Below are 12,586 nucleotides of genomic sequence, written 5' to 3'. Positions count from 1 at the left end.
TAAGAACACATTAAATCGTCATAATTCTGAATGGAGCTTGGTTTGAGTACCTCCTGCTGTACATTCTTTGAGAACGGCACACAGTGGAACTAACACACTGTGAACCACATTGTATTACCTGTTTTAATTATCGATAACAATTTTGTAAGAATTACAAAAATTGTCTGACACATATTAAAAGGGTCTAGTTATAATTATGACCTTATTTAGCGATGAATATAATGTTAATTAAGTAAAATATAACTTTGAATTACTCACCTAACTTGCTGTCTCAGGGCTGTATGTGGTGCAGCAGGGTGCAGTCACATTCGCTTGCAAGAGAGGTCAACTTAATTTCTAATTACAAGTTAATAAACCATAAAAATCTCATTCCCCAGGCAGCTAAAGAAAGTGATATGTCCTTGATCTGAGGAAAAACCTCAGATCTGAGAGCCACTGGGGTAAATACGTAATTTCACCCCTATGTTACCATCACATGAGGAGAGTGTGACAGGCCCAGCAAGTAATCCCAGCAAAAAAAGAAAAAAAAAACTTTAGTCACATTTTTAAAGAGAATGTTTCAGGGAGTGGCCTTGAAATCTCTCCTTATTAAACCCCGTAGCTCCATATAGTAAAAAAAAAGTTTGTTTTTCATTGCAATGATGTAATCAAAACTGAAGTATTACTTAACTCATGCAAATAGAAATGCAAGTATATCTCATTAAAACTTGTTCAGTGCTGCTAGAACTTTACACAAAACTACACTTCAGGCTAGCATGTCATATTCGTTTGAACTAGTCCAAGTTTTAGGTGTGACAAACTTCAATTGGGTTTACACAGTGATGGAGAGCAAGTGGACAACAAAGACTTTAATGACTTTAAGGTGAACTATTCCTTTCACAAAACCATGCAGGGGAATAATCCCAAACAACATTCACTGTTCGAAAGGAAGCACAACCACACAGCAGGTCGGTGCAGTTTAAAAGTGCCTTTTTTGAAAACAGAGAGCCATATTCTTCACCAGAAGGGGGGTGTATCTGTGGCCATGGTGAGTGTTGACAGGCTGCTGCTGTGTCATGATGACAAATGGATGGAGTCCATAACCCTTCAATATGTGTAGACTTTGACTTCGTGCACATCACGGTCCTGGCATTCCCGTTTTCTGCTGTAGTAATAAAACGTGTTGTCTCAACGCTGGAGCTTCTTCACAAAGCCGGTCTCTGGCCATTTGTCAATCTGAGACACAAACAGAGACAAGGATGATATTTAATACGGTAACGATTTAGATTTTGTTTAAATTATATTCTTCCCAATTTACAGTGTTTTGTACTGTGTACCAGCATTATCCATGTAGGTACATGACGTTAGGGAAGTGTTTTAGAGGAATTTGCTTAGAACTTATTTAAGAGAGAAGTTATTTTAATGGCCGTGTATCAATTCAAATATGTTCATGACCATCCTTTAGAGCCACACACAAGTCACGTGTGTGGTAGCTGGCTGTCTTCCATGGAGCCGTTGTTAGAGATTTTTTCTGGAGTTATCGCCTGTGGTTTTGGTGTTGGATCTGCTCAGTTTTGGATGCAAGTTTAGACTGCTTGAAGTTAGTTTTTAGGAGAGATGTGCTCTGTTTGACAGTTATGAAACAACCCACAGCTTGTTGTTTTGTATTTTAACTTTGATGTTGTGCACAGGATCTCAATAAAGCTTTTCACTAACTGTTCTCATGACATAAAATTGATCATGTTCTACCACTGCCTCATCATAAAAAAGCTTTTCTAGCTACTTATTGTGCTCAATAATGACACTGAACAGCACACTGTGTAAAAACAGCATCAGTCCACATAAACCTGAACCATCTCAGGCCCCTGAAGTCCCATATAAGTGTAATGCTGTACCCCACACTGTAAGTAGGAATACTTTACAACATATATAACATCTAGGCTATAGGCCTGCAGTATTTCCTCATAATACTCTTTTCCCTGGTTTGTTCCAAACTAAAAATAAAAATGCACCATGTAGTTATTTAGGAACTAAGTTATCATATCCTCATCTTGTTATTACCTGTTCCCCCCCTGTGTAGTTGTGTCGTTTTGAAATTAATGACAGCAGATTTATAATATGCTATGTAGAACTCATTTCCCATCTCCTACCGAACTTCCAGCTTTGTCACTCAGGCGGTCATACTGTAACCCTTAATTACATCATAAATTATTGTTAAGTTCCCACACCATCAACCCCTTATTACCCAACTTCTTGTTCCCACGATCCCCTCTCTGAATCAGTGACACAGCTAGTTACACATTCATACATCAGAACATATACCAAGGCCCCTTGCTTGACTTGTGTGTACTCCAGCTCATCTCTGTAGCCAGCTTTCTGGAATCTGAATAGGTTTTCCACTTCCACCGTCCATGACTTGGCTCTGCTCATGGACTTCGGCTTGGAGATGTTATCAGTAGTGTGGGACATGGTGGCGACGCTGAGAGATGACACAGAAATGCAGTTTTTTTAAATTCCTGGTCAACAGACTGACTTTTCTGAGAGCGACAAGATAGAACAAGAAAATGCCTTACATTATTTAAAATACACTATATTGAGGTTCAAAAGAAGTTGAACTGATTTGCGTTATTGTCTCACATTTCCTAAAGATGCTAGGGTGAATTCGTCCTAAAATGATTCACCAAGCAAGACTCTGTTGAAAAATTTACAGTGTGGACTAGATGGAACTGGCGTATTTTGGAGGAGGAAGACTCTGAGTGTCACAGGCTTGCCTGTCATAAAAGCGACATTTTACAAGAATTAACGGTGCTAAATGTATTGCAACGATGCCGAACTAAATAACTCATACCAAAATTATAGTATGTCTCAAATAACTATCTGTTGTGTTCACGTATTAAAACATAAGCAGTGATACTTCAAAATACCGCTTTCTTGAATGAAGTTTCGTGCGAGTCGAGCGACAGACAAGTAACCTCTGCTTTTCTTTTAAATAACGATAGAGAACAGCTCACAGTCTCATGTACTCACATTTGCGCCCCTTAATGAATTGTCATTCTTTACATTAATGTATGAAAACAATGACAACATTTTACTCACATTAGTTTAAAGAATAACTGCTTTCCAGTCGCGTGTGTTAAATATAGCTTGTCTTTGGTTGCCTGGTTACCGTTAACTTTCTTCTTCTATGTTGGAGGACAGTGGTCGAAAGCTTCCAGAAGATGGCGCCAAAGGAAATGGCAAAATGTGGGTAGCTAACCAATAGATAGAAACAGACTATTCGGTGGCAATGCTGTTCTGTTTCTTAAAGACAGATAGCATGAAAACTCTGATTTGTTGTTGTTCCACGCAAACTGTAAGGAATAAAGGACAGGACTAGTTCAAAAATAGAATGCCGAAGCGTAAATAGACTATAGATGGCGGTAATATCAACTAAATACGCCCTAACCACCGTAAAAAGAAACGGAGAAGAAGAGGAACTGAAATTGGTGGGCGGGACAAACAAACACCGGTGTGCCCGGAGATGCTGTCAACAAAATAGTCTCTCAACGTCACAAACAACGTTTAATTTAACTCAGACAGTGCATCCAAAGGGTTCGGTGTAAAGATGAGTTCGTTTGGAGGTCGAATGAAGGAGTATCCCACCATTTCTCTGGACAGGTTCGACCGAGAGAACTTACATGCCCGGGCATATTTCCTCTCCCACTGTCACAAAGGTGAGCCTGGCAGTTAGCTAAGTTAGCATCATCAACCCGTGTATGTTAGACTTAAATGGCAATATTAAGCAAAACTGCTAATATTTAACACTCATAGAGCCTTGTAACAACAAACTACGAAAAGTCTCCCCACTGTTCATCCATCTTGTCTCTTTATTCGCTTCTAACAGATCACATGAAAGGACTGAAAGGACCAATACTGAAGAGAAAGCTACACTTCAGGTGAAGACAGTTGGTATCTTTGAGCAGAGTGTAACTGACTTAACCTTTTTGGCACAGGCTACTCTGCTTGTAACGTAATATTTGTGCTGAAAAATAACGCAACAAGCCATTTAAGATGCAGGACATTTGCATTGAAGTCACAAAAATAGTCTGAACGTTTTAAATATTTCTGCCGGCCTGATATTGTTTTCTCTTTTGGTTCCAGTCGTACAGTCCGGCTGTACTGCTCCTTCGTGACCAAAGAACTCCTGCTGAGCAATCCCAAGTACGCTTTCTGGGAGGAATACATCGTAAGTCCCCTCTCTTCCGGTCATGGTGTATGCTGGAGAGGGCGTTGATTACCGGTGCTAATTAGAAGAAGTCAGTTAATAGTAGACAAGATATATCTGCTTATTAACATGAATTCCTGGATGTTTGTACACTGATAAATGTTTTATCAACTCGAATCATTCATTTCTACGTCAGTTAATTTTCTGTTTCTTGGCTTTTGCACAGAACCTGTATTGTCTTATGGTTGCTCTCCCTTCTGGTATTTTGAGGCCAGTGAGGCTGTGGCTCGTGGAATTGGAAGTTCTGTCTCTTCTTTGATGGATCATTTTTTCTTTCTCTCTGGATGAATGATCTGTTTTAGGTTCCTTTAGAGCTGGAGAGCCCAACACAGATTTCTCTGGTTGACGAAGCATCTGGAGAGGTAAAAACTAAAGGTTTCCTAATTGTCTCACAGTCAGTGCAGTCAGACATGTAGATTTGGCTCTTCAGTGCTTAATTGTAAGTGTCCTTCTGGCTGATTTCTTTTAATCATGTTTTCTGGTGCTTGTTTGACAGAAAGAAGATCTCGTGGTCACGCTGCTTCCTGCAGGACACTGTCCCGGCTCTGTTATGCAAGTCAAACCATTTTTAAACTCTTAACGCTAATTTTTCTTATCCTGTTTGAAAAATAACTGTTGAGACATCCTGTCTGTGTGTAGGTTCCTGTTTGAAGGTTCCCAGGGAAACGTGTTGTATACAGGAGACTTCAGGTTGGCTGCTGGAGACACCTCGAGAATAGAACATCTGCACTCTGGCAGCAGGTTTGTCCTAATGATGTCTCATTGAGCCTCTTAACTGTAGCAGGAGTTCTGGAGAACCAGACAGTCAATGTTTTGGAATTTGATCACTTCTTCAGAAAAGTCAGTGATTATTAGATTTAAGTGAACATGTACGGTTTCCATCACAAGAGAAAAAGAGAAAAATCTCATAGAGAAAAAGCTTAAGATATAGCTTAAACCTTCCTAAATAAGCCTACCATGCGCTACCAGCCTTTGACTTTTGCAGATCACGCCAAACAAACTGGTTAGTCTTCTTCCCTGAAGTCTTTTCTCTTGCAAAAACTGAAAAATACTGTTTGAAAACAATTCTGACTTTTGTGTTGCTTGTCCAAGTAAGTTTTTGAGTGCAGGGTGTCTGTTCTGAAGGGCTCATTACTGCCCCCTCAGGACAGAAAGTTGAAAACACCCACTGGTTCTTGCAGTGGCTGTTTTCCCCCAAATGGCACATTCAACAGTTCGCTCCATCAAGTCACACACTCAAAAACATACTTGCACGTGCGTCACAAACGGGAAAAGACTTAAAGGATGAAGACTAACAGTTTGGTTTGGGAAATATGTGTCTAGTTAACTTGTGTGCAAACTGCCTCCGTGAACGCCTCATGGGAACCGTTGGAGACAAGGGCAGTCCTCCATAAAAGCTTGTTTTTGCCTCATGCTGCTTTTCAGCCTTTATGAAGAAACAAACTTCATGGTAGTTAGTCAGCTGTACCCACATTATCTATATATATATCTCATGTGCTTGTAACATGGAATGAAGGCATTAGAAGGTCAGACTGACGTTGTGTGGGACCCTGACCGCCATACAAGTCATATGACTTATAAAGGTTTTTCATTATATAGACGTGAATGCCTGATATTTGCTTTAAGTACATGTTAAAAGATATTTATTTCGCAACATATTCACTGACATAGTTGATGAATTGACAATTAACACAGTGGACATTTCATGTTTCAATGTGCCTTACCTCATTTGTTCCACCTGTTTCATCATCATTTATGTAGCTGATGCTGTTTTTTCCTGTTTCACGTACAGAGTGAAGGATATTCAGAGTGTTTATGTGGACTCCACTTTCTATGACCCGCGGTTCTACCAAATTCCGACTCGGGTAAGTTTCTAGATGGCTGTGGAACTGCACGAGTGTTGGAGTCTTTAGAGGTGAAGCCCAAGTAAAGAAAACTTAGAAATGTTCTGACATATAGTAAATTGACATACGGTTGACAACTGGACTGTCTTAGTTAAACACCATAAAAATGTTGCCGCATTGAGTTAAGTTCAGTTTTCCAGCCACAGCCATCTGTGGGTCAAGCTTCATGATTGGTCTTGTGTGTTGCTCTCAAAGCTTCATGCAGCAACACAGTTCAAACACTTTGTGCTCAGACAGGTGATCAACTGAGATGTGAAAACATCGCAGGTCAGGGAAGTGTTTTAGAAAGCAGAGCTGCAACAATGAATCGATCAGTTGATCAACAAAAGATTATGCGGCAACAATTTTGTTAATTGATCGAGTCATTTTTTTCAAGAAAAGATGACAAAATGTCTGGTTCCAGCGTTTCAAATGTGAGTGTTAGTGGTTACTACAGTTGTAAAGAGATATGTTTATATTATGATGTGTGTGTGTGTGTGTGTGTGTGTGTGTGTGTGTGTGTGTGTGTGTGTGTGTGTGGTGTTTGTAGGAGGTCTGCCTGAATGGTATCTTGGAGCTTGTTGGAAAATGGATCAGTCAGAGTTCATATCATGTTGTGTGGCTCAACTGTAAAGCTGCATATGGATATGAATACCTGTTTACCAACCTGGGAGAGGAGTTCAACACACAGGTAACACACACACACACACACACACCTTTCTGTGCATGCATCCGATGCGTCCTTTCATGCACAGGTCCAAACAGCATCTGTAAACGTCTCCAGCTGAAGCTCAGTTCCATGTTTACGTATCTCGTTGTTTGATTGGACTCTCAGATCCACGTCAGGAGTCTGGGGATGTTCAAGAAGATGCCGGAAATCCTGAGCTACCTGACGACTGACCGCAGGACACAGATCCATGCCTGTCGACACCCTAAGGTCCAGTTCATGTCTGTGTCGCGCACACACACACACACACACACACACACAGTGGGAAGCAGAGCAGAGAGGCTGCCTGAAGTGTGGACACATTTTTACTCGATTTGATGACAACTGAAGTCGTTACTGTTAGTGTTATAAAACCTTGAAGAGTAAAAGTTAAAAATATCTACTGAACTGTGATGTGCCTGTTTCCACCTGTTAAACCCGCAGTCTTCCGTCTACTGGTGGCACAGTAGTTTTACACAGCCATCGTTTGTTTTCTATGGGGCTAATAGAAAACTAGTTTTAAACAAGGTAAACAAAAAGCTGACTGTATGTAGCTGTTTAGCTAATTAGCTACAGATAAAACATTTAAAGAAATCACACTGTATATATCTTGATGTATTCTTAACTACCCTTCAGTGTTTATTCTATTTATCAATCCTATACATGCAGGGTGAGGAGTTTTTCCAAGGCAGCAGGCTGCCGTGTGGCTGCACGGCCTCTGACGGGACTCCTCTTCGTATCATGAGCATCAAACCCTCCACCATGTGGTTCGGAGAGAGAATGAAGAAAACCAACGTTATAATAAAGTAAGAGCAGTTTCAGATGAAATGCGACTCCTGCCGGGGTCACTTCACATTTCTGTTTGGTCATTTTCATGCTTGTTTTAAAAAGAAAGAAGAATTCTCTATAAATCACATGAAGTTTAGTTTCTGAAAGCTGAGTGTGCATTTTTGTTGTTTTTCCAGAACAGGAGCCAGTTCCTTCAGAGCCTGCTTCAGTTTCCACTCCTCCTACTCAGAGGTGCTTCAATTTGTTCAATTCAATTAAACCAGAGTGATGAGACTGTGGTTCCATATAGAAACTATATTAGTTACATACATGAGAACATTGATGCATTAAGAATCAGGTCTGCTCCTGGTACTACATCACACTTCCCTCTTTCTTTTCTCATTTCTATACTTTAAACATATACATATTGAGTTCCTCTATAATTTCAGCTTAAAGACTTCCTCTCCTACCTCCGGCCAGTCAACATCTACCCCAGTGTTATCCCTCTTGGTCGGACACTGACTGAGGTTACACAGATGTGAGTGAACTTCATGCTGTTCACTGTATTGTGTCCTGTAGCAGAGCATGTTATGATGTTAATCAATGTAAAGGTGACTATTCTTTATAGTTAAGTGAATATCTTTGGGTTTGGACTGTTGGTTGGACAAAACAAGCAATTTAAGGACATCAGAGAACTGTAATGGGAATTCTTCATTATTTTCTCACAAATAGTTGATGAATTAATTGAGAAAACAAGCTGCAGATTAATCAGTAATTAAAATAGTGGCAGCCCTAATGCAGTCACCAAATCACCCACCTACCAGATGTTTTTTACACCTAATAGGAATATTATTATTATAACTTTTAATGTCTTTTGATTTAAAAATGCATAAATTGAATTGGTTTGTTCACATTGACGCTGTGTGCTTGAACAGGTTGAAGCTGATGTGCAGGAACCAGACTGATCAAGCGTTCATATACAAACCTCTGGGAGTCCTCAAACGCAGCATGGTGGAGAGGCCCACATACGGTGAGACAAACACACACACACACACACACACACACACTTTACCACAACAGATGGTCTGCACTGTATCTGCCTCTGTAGCTGTGATGCTTGTTTACAGGTCACCACGAGGAGGATGACATCTAAACTGTTTTTCATACAAGCTAGCTGAATGTTCTTCTTTTTGTTCATATTGTTTGCTAAGATTACATTTTGTTTGTTTAGAGGTCGTTTCAGGGGAAAAATATATTAGTGAACCCGTTTCTCGTGTGTAACAGTCATTCTTTTTCACCACTGCTTGCACTGGCCCATGTTGTGTCAGTGCCACCTATTTGAAAGAAGGATGAATTAATACTATTTATGAATGAATTAAGATATTGGCCCAGCAGAGGGCACACTCAGTGAGCGGGCAACAAGAGGTCTCTGGAAGTCATTCTTAAAGAAGATAATTGATTAAACTCGCAAACCAGTCCACAACCTCCTCATGGCGAGACTCTAGTTTAGAGATGGACAGACAAGCCAAGCTGAGCTGAAGAGGCCTCTCTGGCTTCCCTCGATGCCTCTGAGGCAGCGTCCAGCCCAGGTGATGGATGGCCTCTCGCTCTACTGTAGGTCAGTAGTTGTTGTCTGCCCGTCGTTTGTTTGATAAGTTATTGCACGAGTTGACGTAGCTGCAGAAGTTCCTGTTTCTGAAGCTCTTTTTTGAACTAACTTTGACTGCTGCACCCTGTTGGGTTATGCATACGTCTATTTTCTTTTTTCTTTTTTTTTTAGTTACCAAACAAACAAACAAGTATGTGAAAATTTTCCAGCCTGCTGTGTGTGTGTCTGCTGAGTGTAACCGGTGTCAAACATTTGCATCTGTTATAACCTGTTATCTTATGACAGATATGTCTCTCAGGCTCATTTCAGGCTCTGCAGGTTTGCATGTGCAGCAATAACCACCGCAACTGAACCATGAAACAACAGGCTACAACCTACAAAAAACATTTCTGATTAACATTGTAAACATACAGTACAAACCTGAGCTGCAATAAACTTTAAAAATATAACCACATTATTCATGGCGTTTTCCACAATAACCTCTGTATAACTTTTAAATGCATAAAGAAAAATGGATACTGTTTCCTCTGTTCAACTGATCCACAAGTTCACAAACCTGTAAATGTCAAACAGTATTCGCAGACTTTTTGAAACCATATTTCTGTTTTTGTTTATTTAATATCTTTTTGATAGAGCAGAGGAGAGTATACAAGGGACAGAGAACAGTGCTCCCTTTCAGCACTTTCTGACAAGCTACGCTGACTTGTCAAGACAATGCGATGAACAGGGAATGTGAAGAATACATTGATATAGATATACATTTTAGTTTTTTGTGCCACTTTTCAATAGCCTTAAATGCAGAGTATGTTATTTCTGCTGCTAGAGGCGGCTCAATCTAAACAGAAGACGACAAAACCAAAGACGTAGTTGTCTTCATTGTTAAACAGCCACCATTGCTGTTGAAAATCTGATGCAACTCAGGCAGAAATGTTCATGGGCGAGGTCATTTATTTATTTAGTTTTATGCACGTTACGTTGAGTCACGATCGCCGACTCTCTGACGAATCATCAGCCGTTTCCTGTGTTTCCCCAGAAATTCTAAAACTTAGAGGGGTAAAGGGGATATGACACTACTGACAGGCGAACAGATGAAATGCACCGTTAACCGCGAATAAAACAACAGATTCTCTGGGTTTCAGCATTGTTAGAAACATTTGGGATAATATAAGCAGACAATTCAACAAAATATATAACAAAGGTTGTTTTTAGACATTTTGATGCAGTTATCTTTTATATTATACATTTTAAATCTGATTTGAACCAGTTCATGCTAAAACTGATGTGAAATGGCAATAAGAAGAAATAAGATGGTCAATCTCAGCTTTGCATATTAACAAACTTTATCACTTGCGTTAATTAAAGAATGAAGTGTCTCGTTTTCTCTGCTCAGAGTCAGACAGCGATGACGAGCTGTTTGACGGGCTGGACTTGGCACCAGTGAGGAAGAAGATGGGGCTGAGCAAAGAAATAACAAACGGTGCTTAAATATTTTGATTTTTTTTCTTATTATTAGTGTTATTTACTTAAATGTAAAATGTAAAACTTAAATAATTTTTTTTCATCTGGTGATCTTAGTGAAGACAACGGCGCCCCCTGTGTGTGTGGAGGAGTTTTTACCTCTGACTGTCACAGACACGCAGCCTGTTGCACGTAACTATGTGGACTGCACCGAGTCCAACGATGAAGAGGGAGATGATGAGGATCAGGAGGAGGAGGAGAACCACACAAAGGGGGACACAAAGCTGATGGAGGAGGAGGTGAACGGGGCGGTAAAGGAAAGTGAGAGGAGTAAAGACAGTGAGATAAAGGAGATGGAGGTAGAAGGACATGGTTCCTCTAATCCTCCAAAATGGGAGGATTTCTTCACCACGGAGACGCTGACTGACAGCCAGAACAGCCACAACAGCCAATCCTGCTGCTCTGTCCCGAGTCCCTCCCCCTCCAGAATGACTGGCTCACAGACGCCAGAACTGTTCAGTGAAGAAGAAGAAACCCCCGCCATTGATGAAAGCTTCAGTCTGACCCTGTCCGCCTCTCTGTCGAATCATTCCTCCCAGAACCAGGACTCGTGTTTACCTGACACCGTGATTCTCCAGCCAGAGCAGGGGGGGTGGCAACAAGGAGACTTGAGGACCAATACTTTCCCTCAGGAGAAGGAGAGCAACGACCAAAAGATCCAATCAGAGATGGAGGAGCTCTCTGAGTCTCAGGTGTCGTCAGACTTTGATATTCCCTGCTCACCAGAGTCAAAAATGCCACGACCTGATGAACTGTCGCAGTTGTACAGGAAGCTGGCGGCAGGAGAGGAAGTGGTCACCAGAAAGCGAGACTGAAAGGACTTCAGTTCTTTCTATTTGTCCACAGTGGATCTTAGACTGTGGACAGCTTGAAAAAGGGGCAAGAATTATTGTCCTCACAGTGCAAAAGGGTCCAAAATGAAAGTGAGAGTCACAGTGTGTTCAGACTGTGAGCATCAGAGTTGATGGGTCTCTGTTCTGTTCTGTTCTCCTTCCGTACATTACGCTCAGTCAACATAGCCAGTTAGCAAGTGCTTAAAAGGTAGAAGCGTAACCCTAAACCTGCATGAACTCAACTGGTTAATATGACTTAAATGCATGATCATTTATTAATTTTACAAGTTGACAAGGTTGATTTACTGAATGCAGTTTTCTCCTGCTGACCTGCGGCCCAATCAAGTTGAAGGAAGCCCTGGTATCTGAGTCAGACCTCTTCCTGATTGGCTGTTCCTCACAAAGCAGCTGCATCCACATTTCTCCAGACTTAAACATCATTTGAGAAATGTGTAATTACTAATTAATTCTTACACTAAACACAACACACACTGTGTGACCTCACCTATAGGCTGACAGATCAATGGTTTATACATGTGAAAAACACACAAAGAGCTTCTGTAGTACCTCATGTGACACCATTCTTCTCCCACGTCAGTCGAACCCTCAGACCACACAAACCTCAGCATGTAAAGCGGCACATGAACAGTTCGTTCCAGTGCACTTTAAGTTCAACTGTGCCCTACATGCATCAGTACACCTGTTTACTTCACAGCTCACTTCCCCTTCCTGTTGACAGTTTGTGGTTCGTTCTGCCAAACACTTCATGTGTTGATGTGATGTCAAGTAGTTTTGTATGAAGGCAGAACTTTTGTTTCAAATTAAAAGTATTTAATTTTCAATTTAATATTGGCTGGAAGATTGATCAGTTGGGTTTTCATCGTTATTGAACAGTTTACCGATTTTACTTCCAAACTTTTGTGTTCTGTCATTTTTCTTCTAACTCATTGAAACAAATGATCAAACCTAATTCTATCCAGGAGTTGGCGTCACCTGTTTGTCTTTAAATGTGACAAAACTTGAAAC

The 12,586-nt window shown here is 40.6% G+C and overlaps 2 protein-coding genes across 2 annotated transcripts; one reads left to right on the top strand and one right to left on the bottom strand.

The window, feature by feature from the left end:
• Window positions 1–1,086: 1,086 nt before the first annotated feature.
• Window positions 1,087–3,126, bottom strand: meig1 (meiosis/spermiogenesis associated 1). The gene is given in 3 exon segments (XM_041964338.1): window positions 1,087–1,215; window positions 2,302–2,458; window positions 3,076–3,126. Coding segments are annotated over 2 exon segments (276 nt in total). The 5' UTR covers window positions 2,449–2,458; window positions 3,076–3,126.
• A 364-nt stretch (window positions 3,127–3,490) lies between these two features.
• On the top strand, window positions 3,491–12,482 carry dclre1c (DNA cross-link repair 1C, PSO2 homolog (S. cerevisiae)). Its single transcript, XM_041964376.1, has 15 exons — window positions 3,491–3,692; window positions 3,863–3,914; window positions 4,120–4,204; window positions 4,546–4,605; window positions 4,740–4,795; window positions 4,883–4,984; window positions 6,036–6,108; window positions 6,677–6,817; window positions 6,962–7,063; window positions 7,502–7,638; window positions 7,798–7,852; window positions 8,050–8,138; window positions 8,536–8,630; window positions 10,600–10,686; window positions 10,785–12,482. Exons 1-15 carry the CDS (start codon window positions 3,584–3,586, stop codon window positions 11,540–11,542), a joined length of 2,001 nt encoding a protein of 666 aa, XP_041820310.1. The 5' UTR covers window positions 3,491–3,583; the 3' UTR covers window positions 11,543–12,482.
• The last annotated feature ends 104 nt before the right edge of the window (window positions 12,483–12,586 follow it).

This window comes from Chelmon rostratus, chromosome 22, assembly GCF_017976325.1.
Source record: "Chelmon rostratus isolate fCheRos1 chromosome 22, fCheRos1.pri, whole genome shotgun sequence".
In the NCBI taxonomy this organism is placed as follows: Eukaryota; Metazoa; Chordata; class Actinopteri; order Chaetodontiformes; family Chaetodontidae; genus Chelmon; species Chelmon rostratus.
Note: the sequence above shows the minus strand (reverse complement) of the source record. Positions and strands in the feature narration are given on the sequence as shown.

What these genes read in the sequence shown, in the direction of transcription:
- dclre1c (XM_041964376.1), top strand. Translation starts at nt 3,584, where the DNA reads ATGAGTTCGTTTGGAGGTCGAATGAAGGAGTATCCCACCATTTCTCTG. An exon ending in AAGAGAAAGCTACACTTCAG is followed by an intron (nt 3,915 to 4,119) that starts GTGAAGACAGTT and finishes TTTTGGTTCCAG; the next exon opens with TCGTACAGTCCGGCTGTACT. An exon ending in ATGCCTGTCGACACCCTAAG is followed by an intron (nt 7,064 to 7,501) that starts GTCCAGTTCATG and finishes CTATACATGCAG; the next exon opens with GGTGAGGAGTTTTTCCAAGG.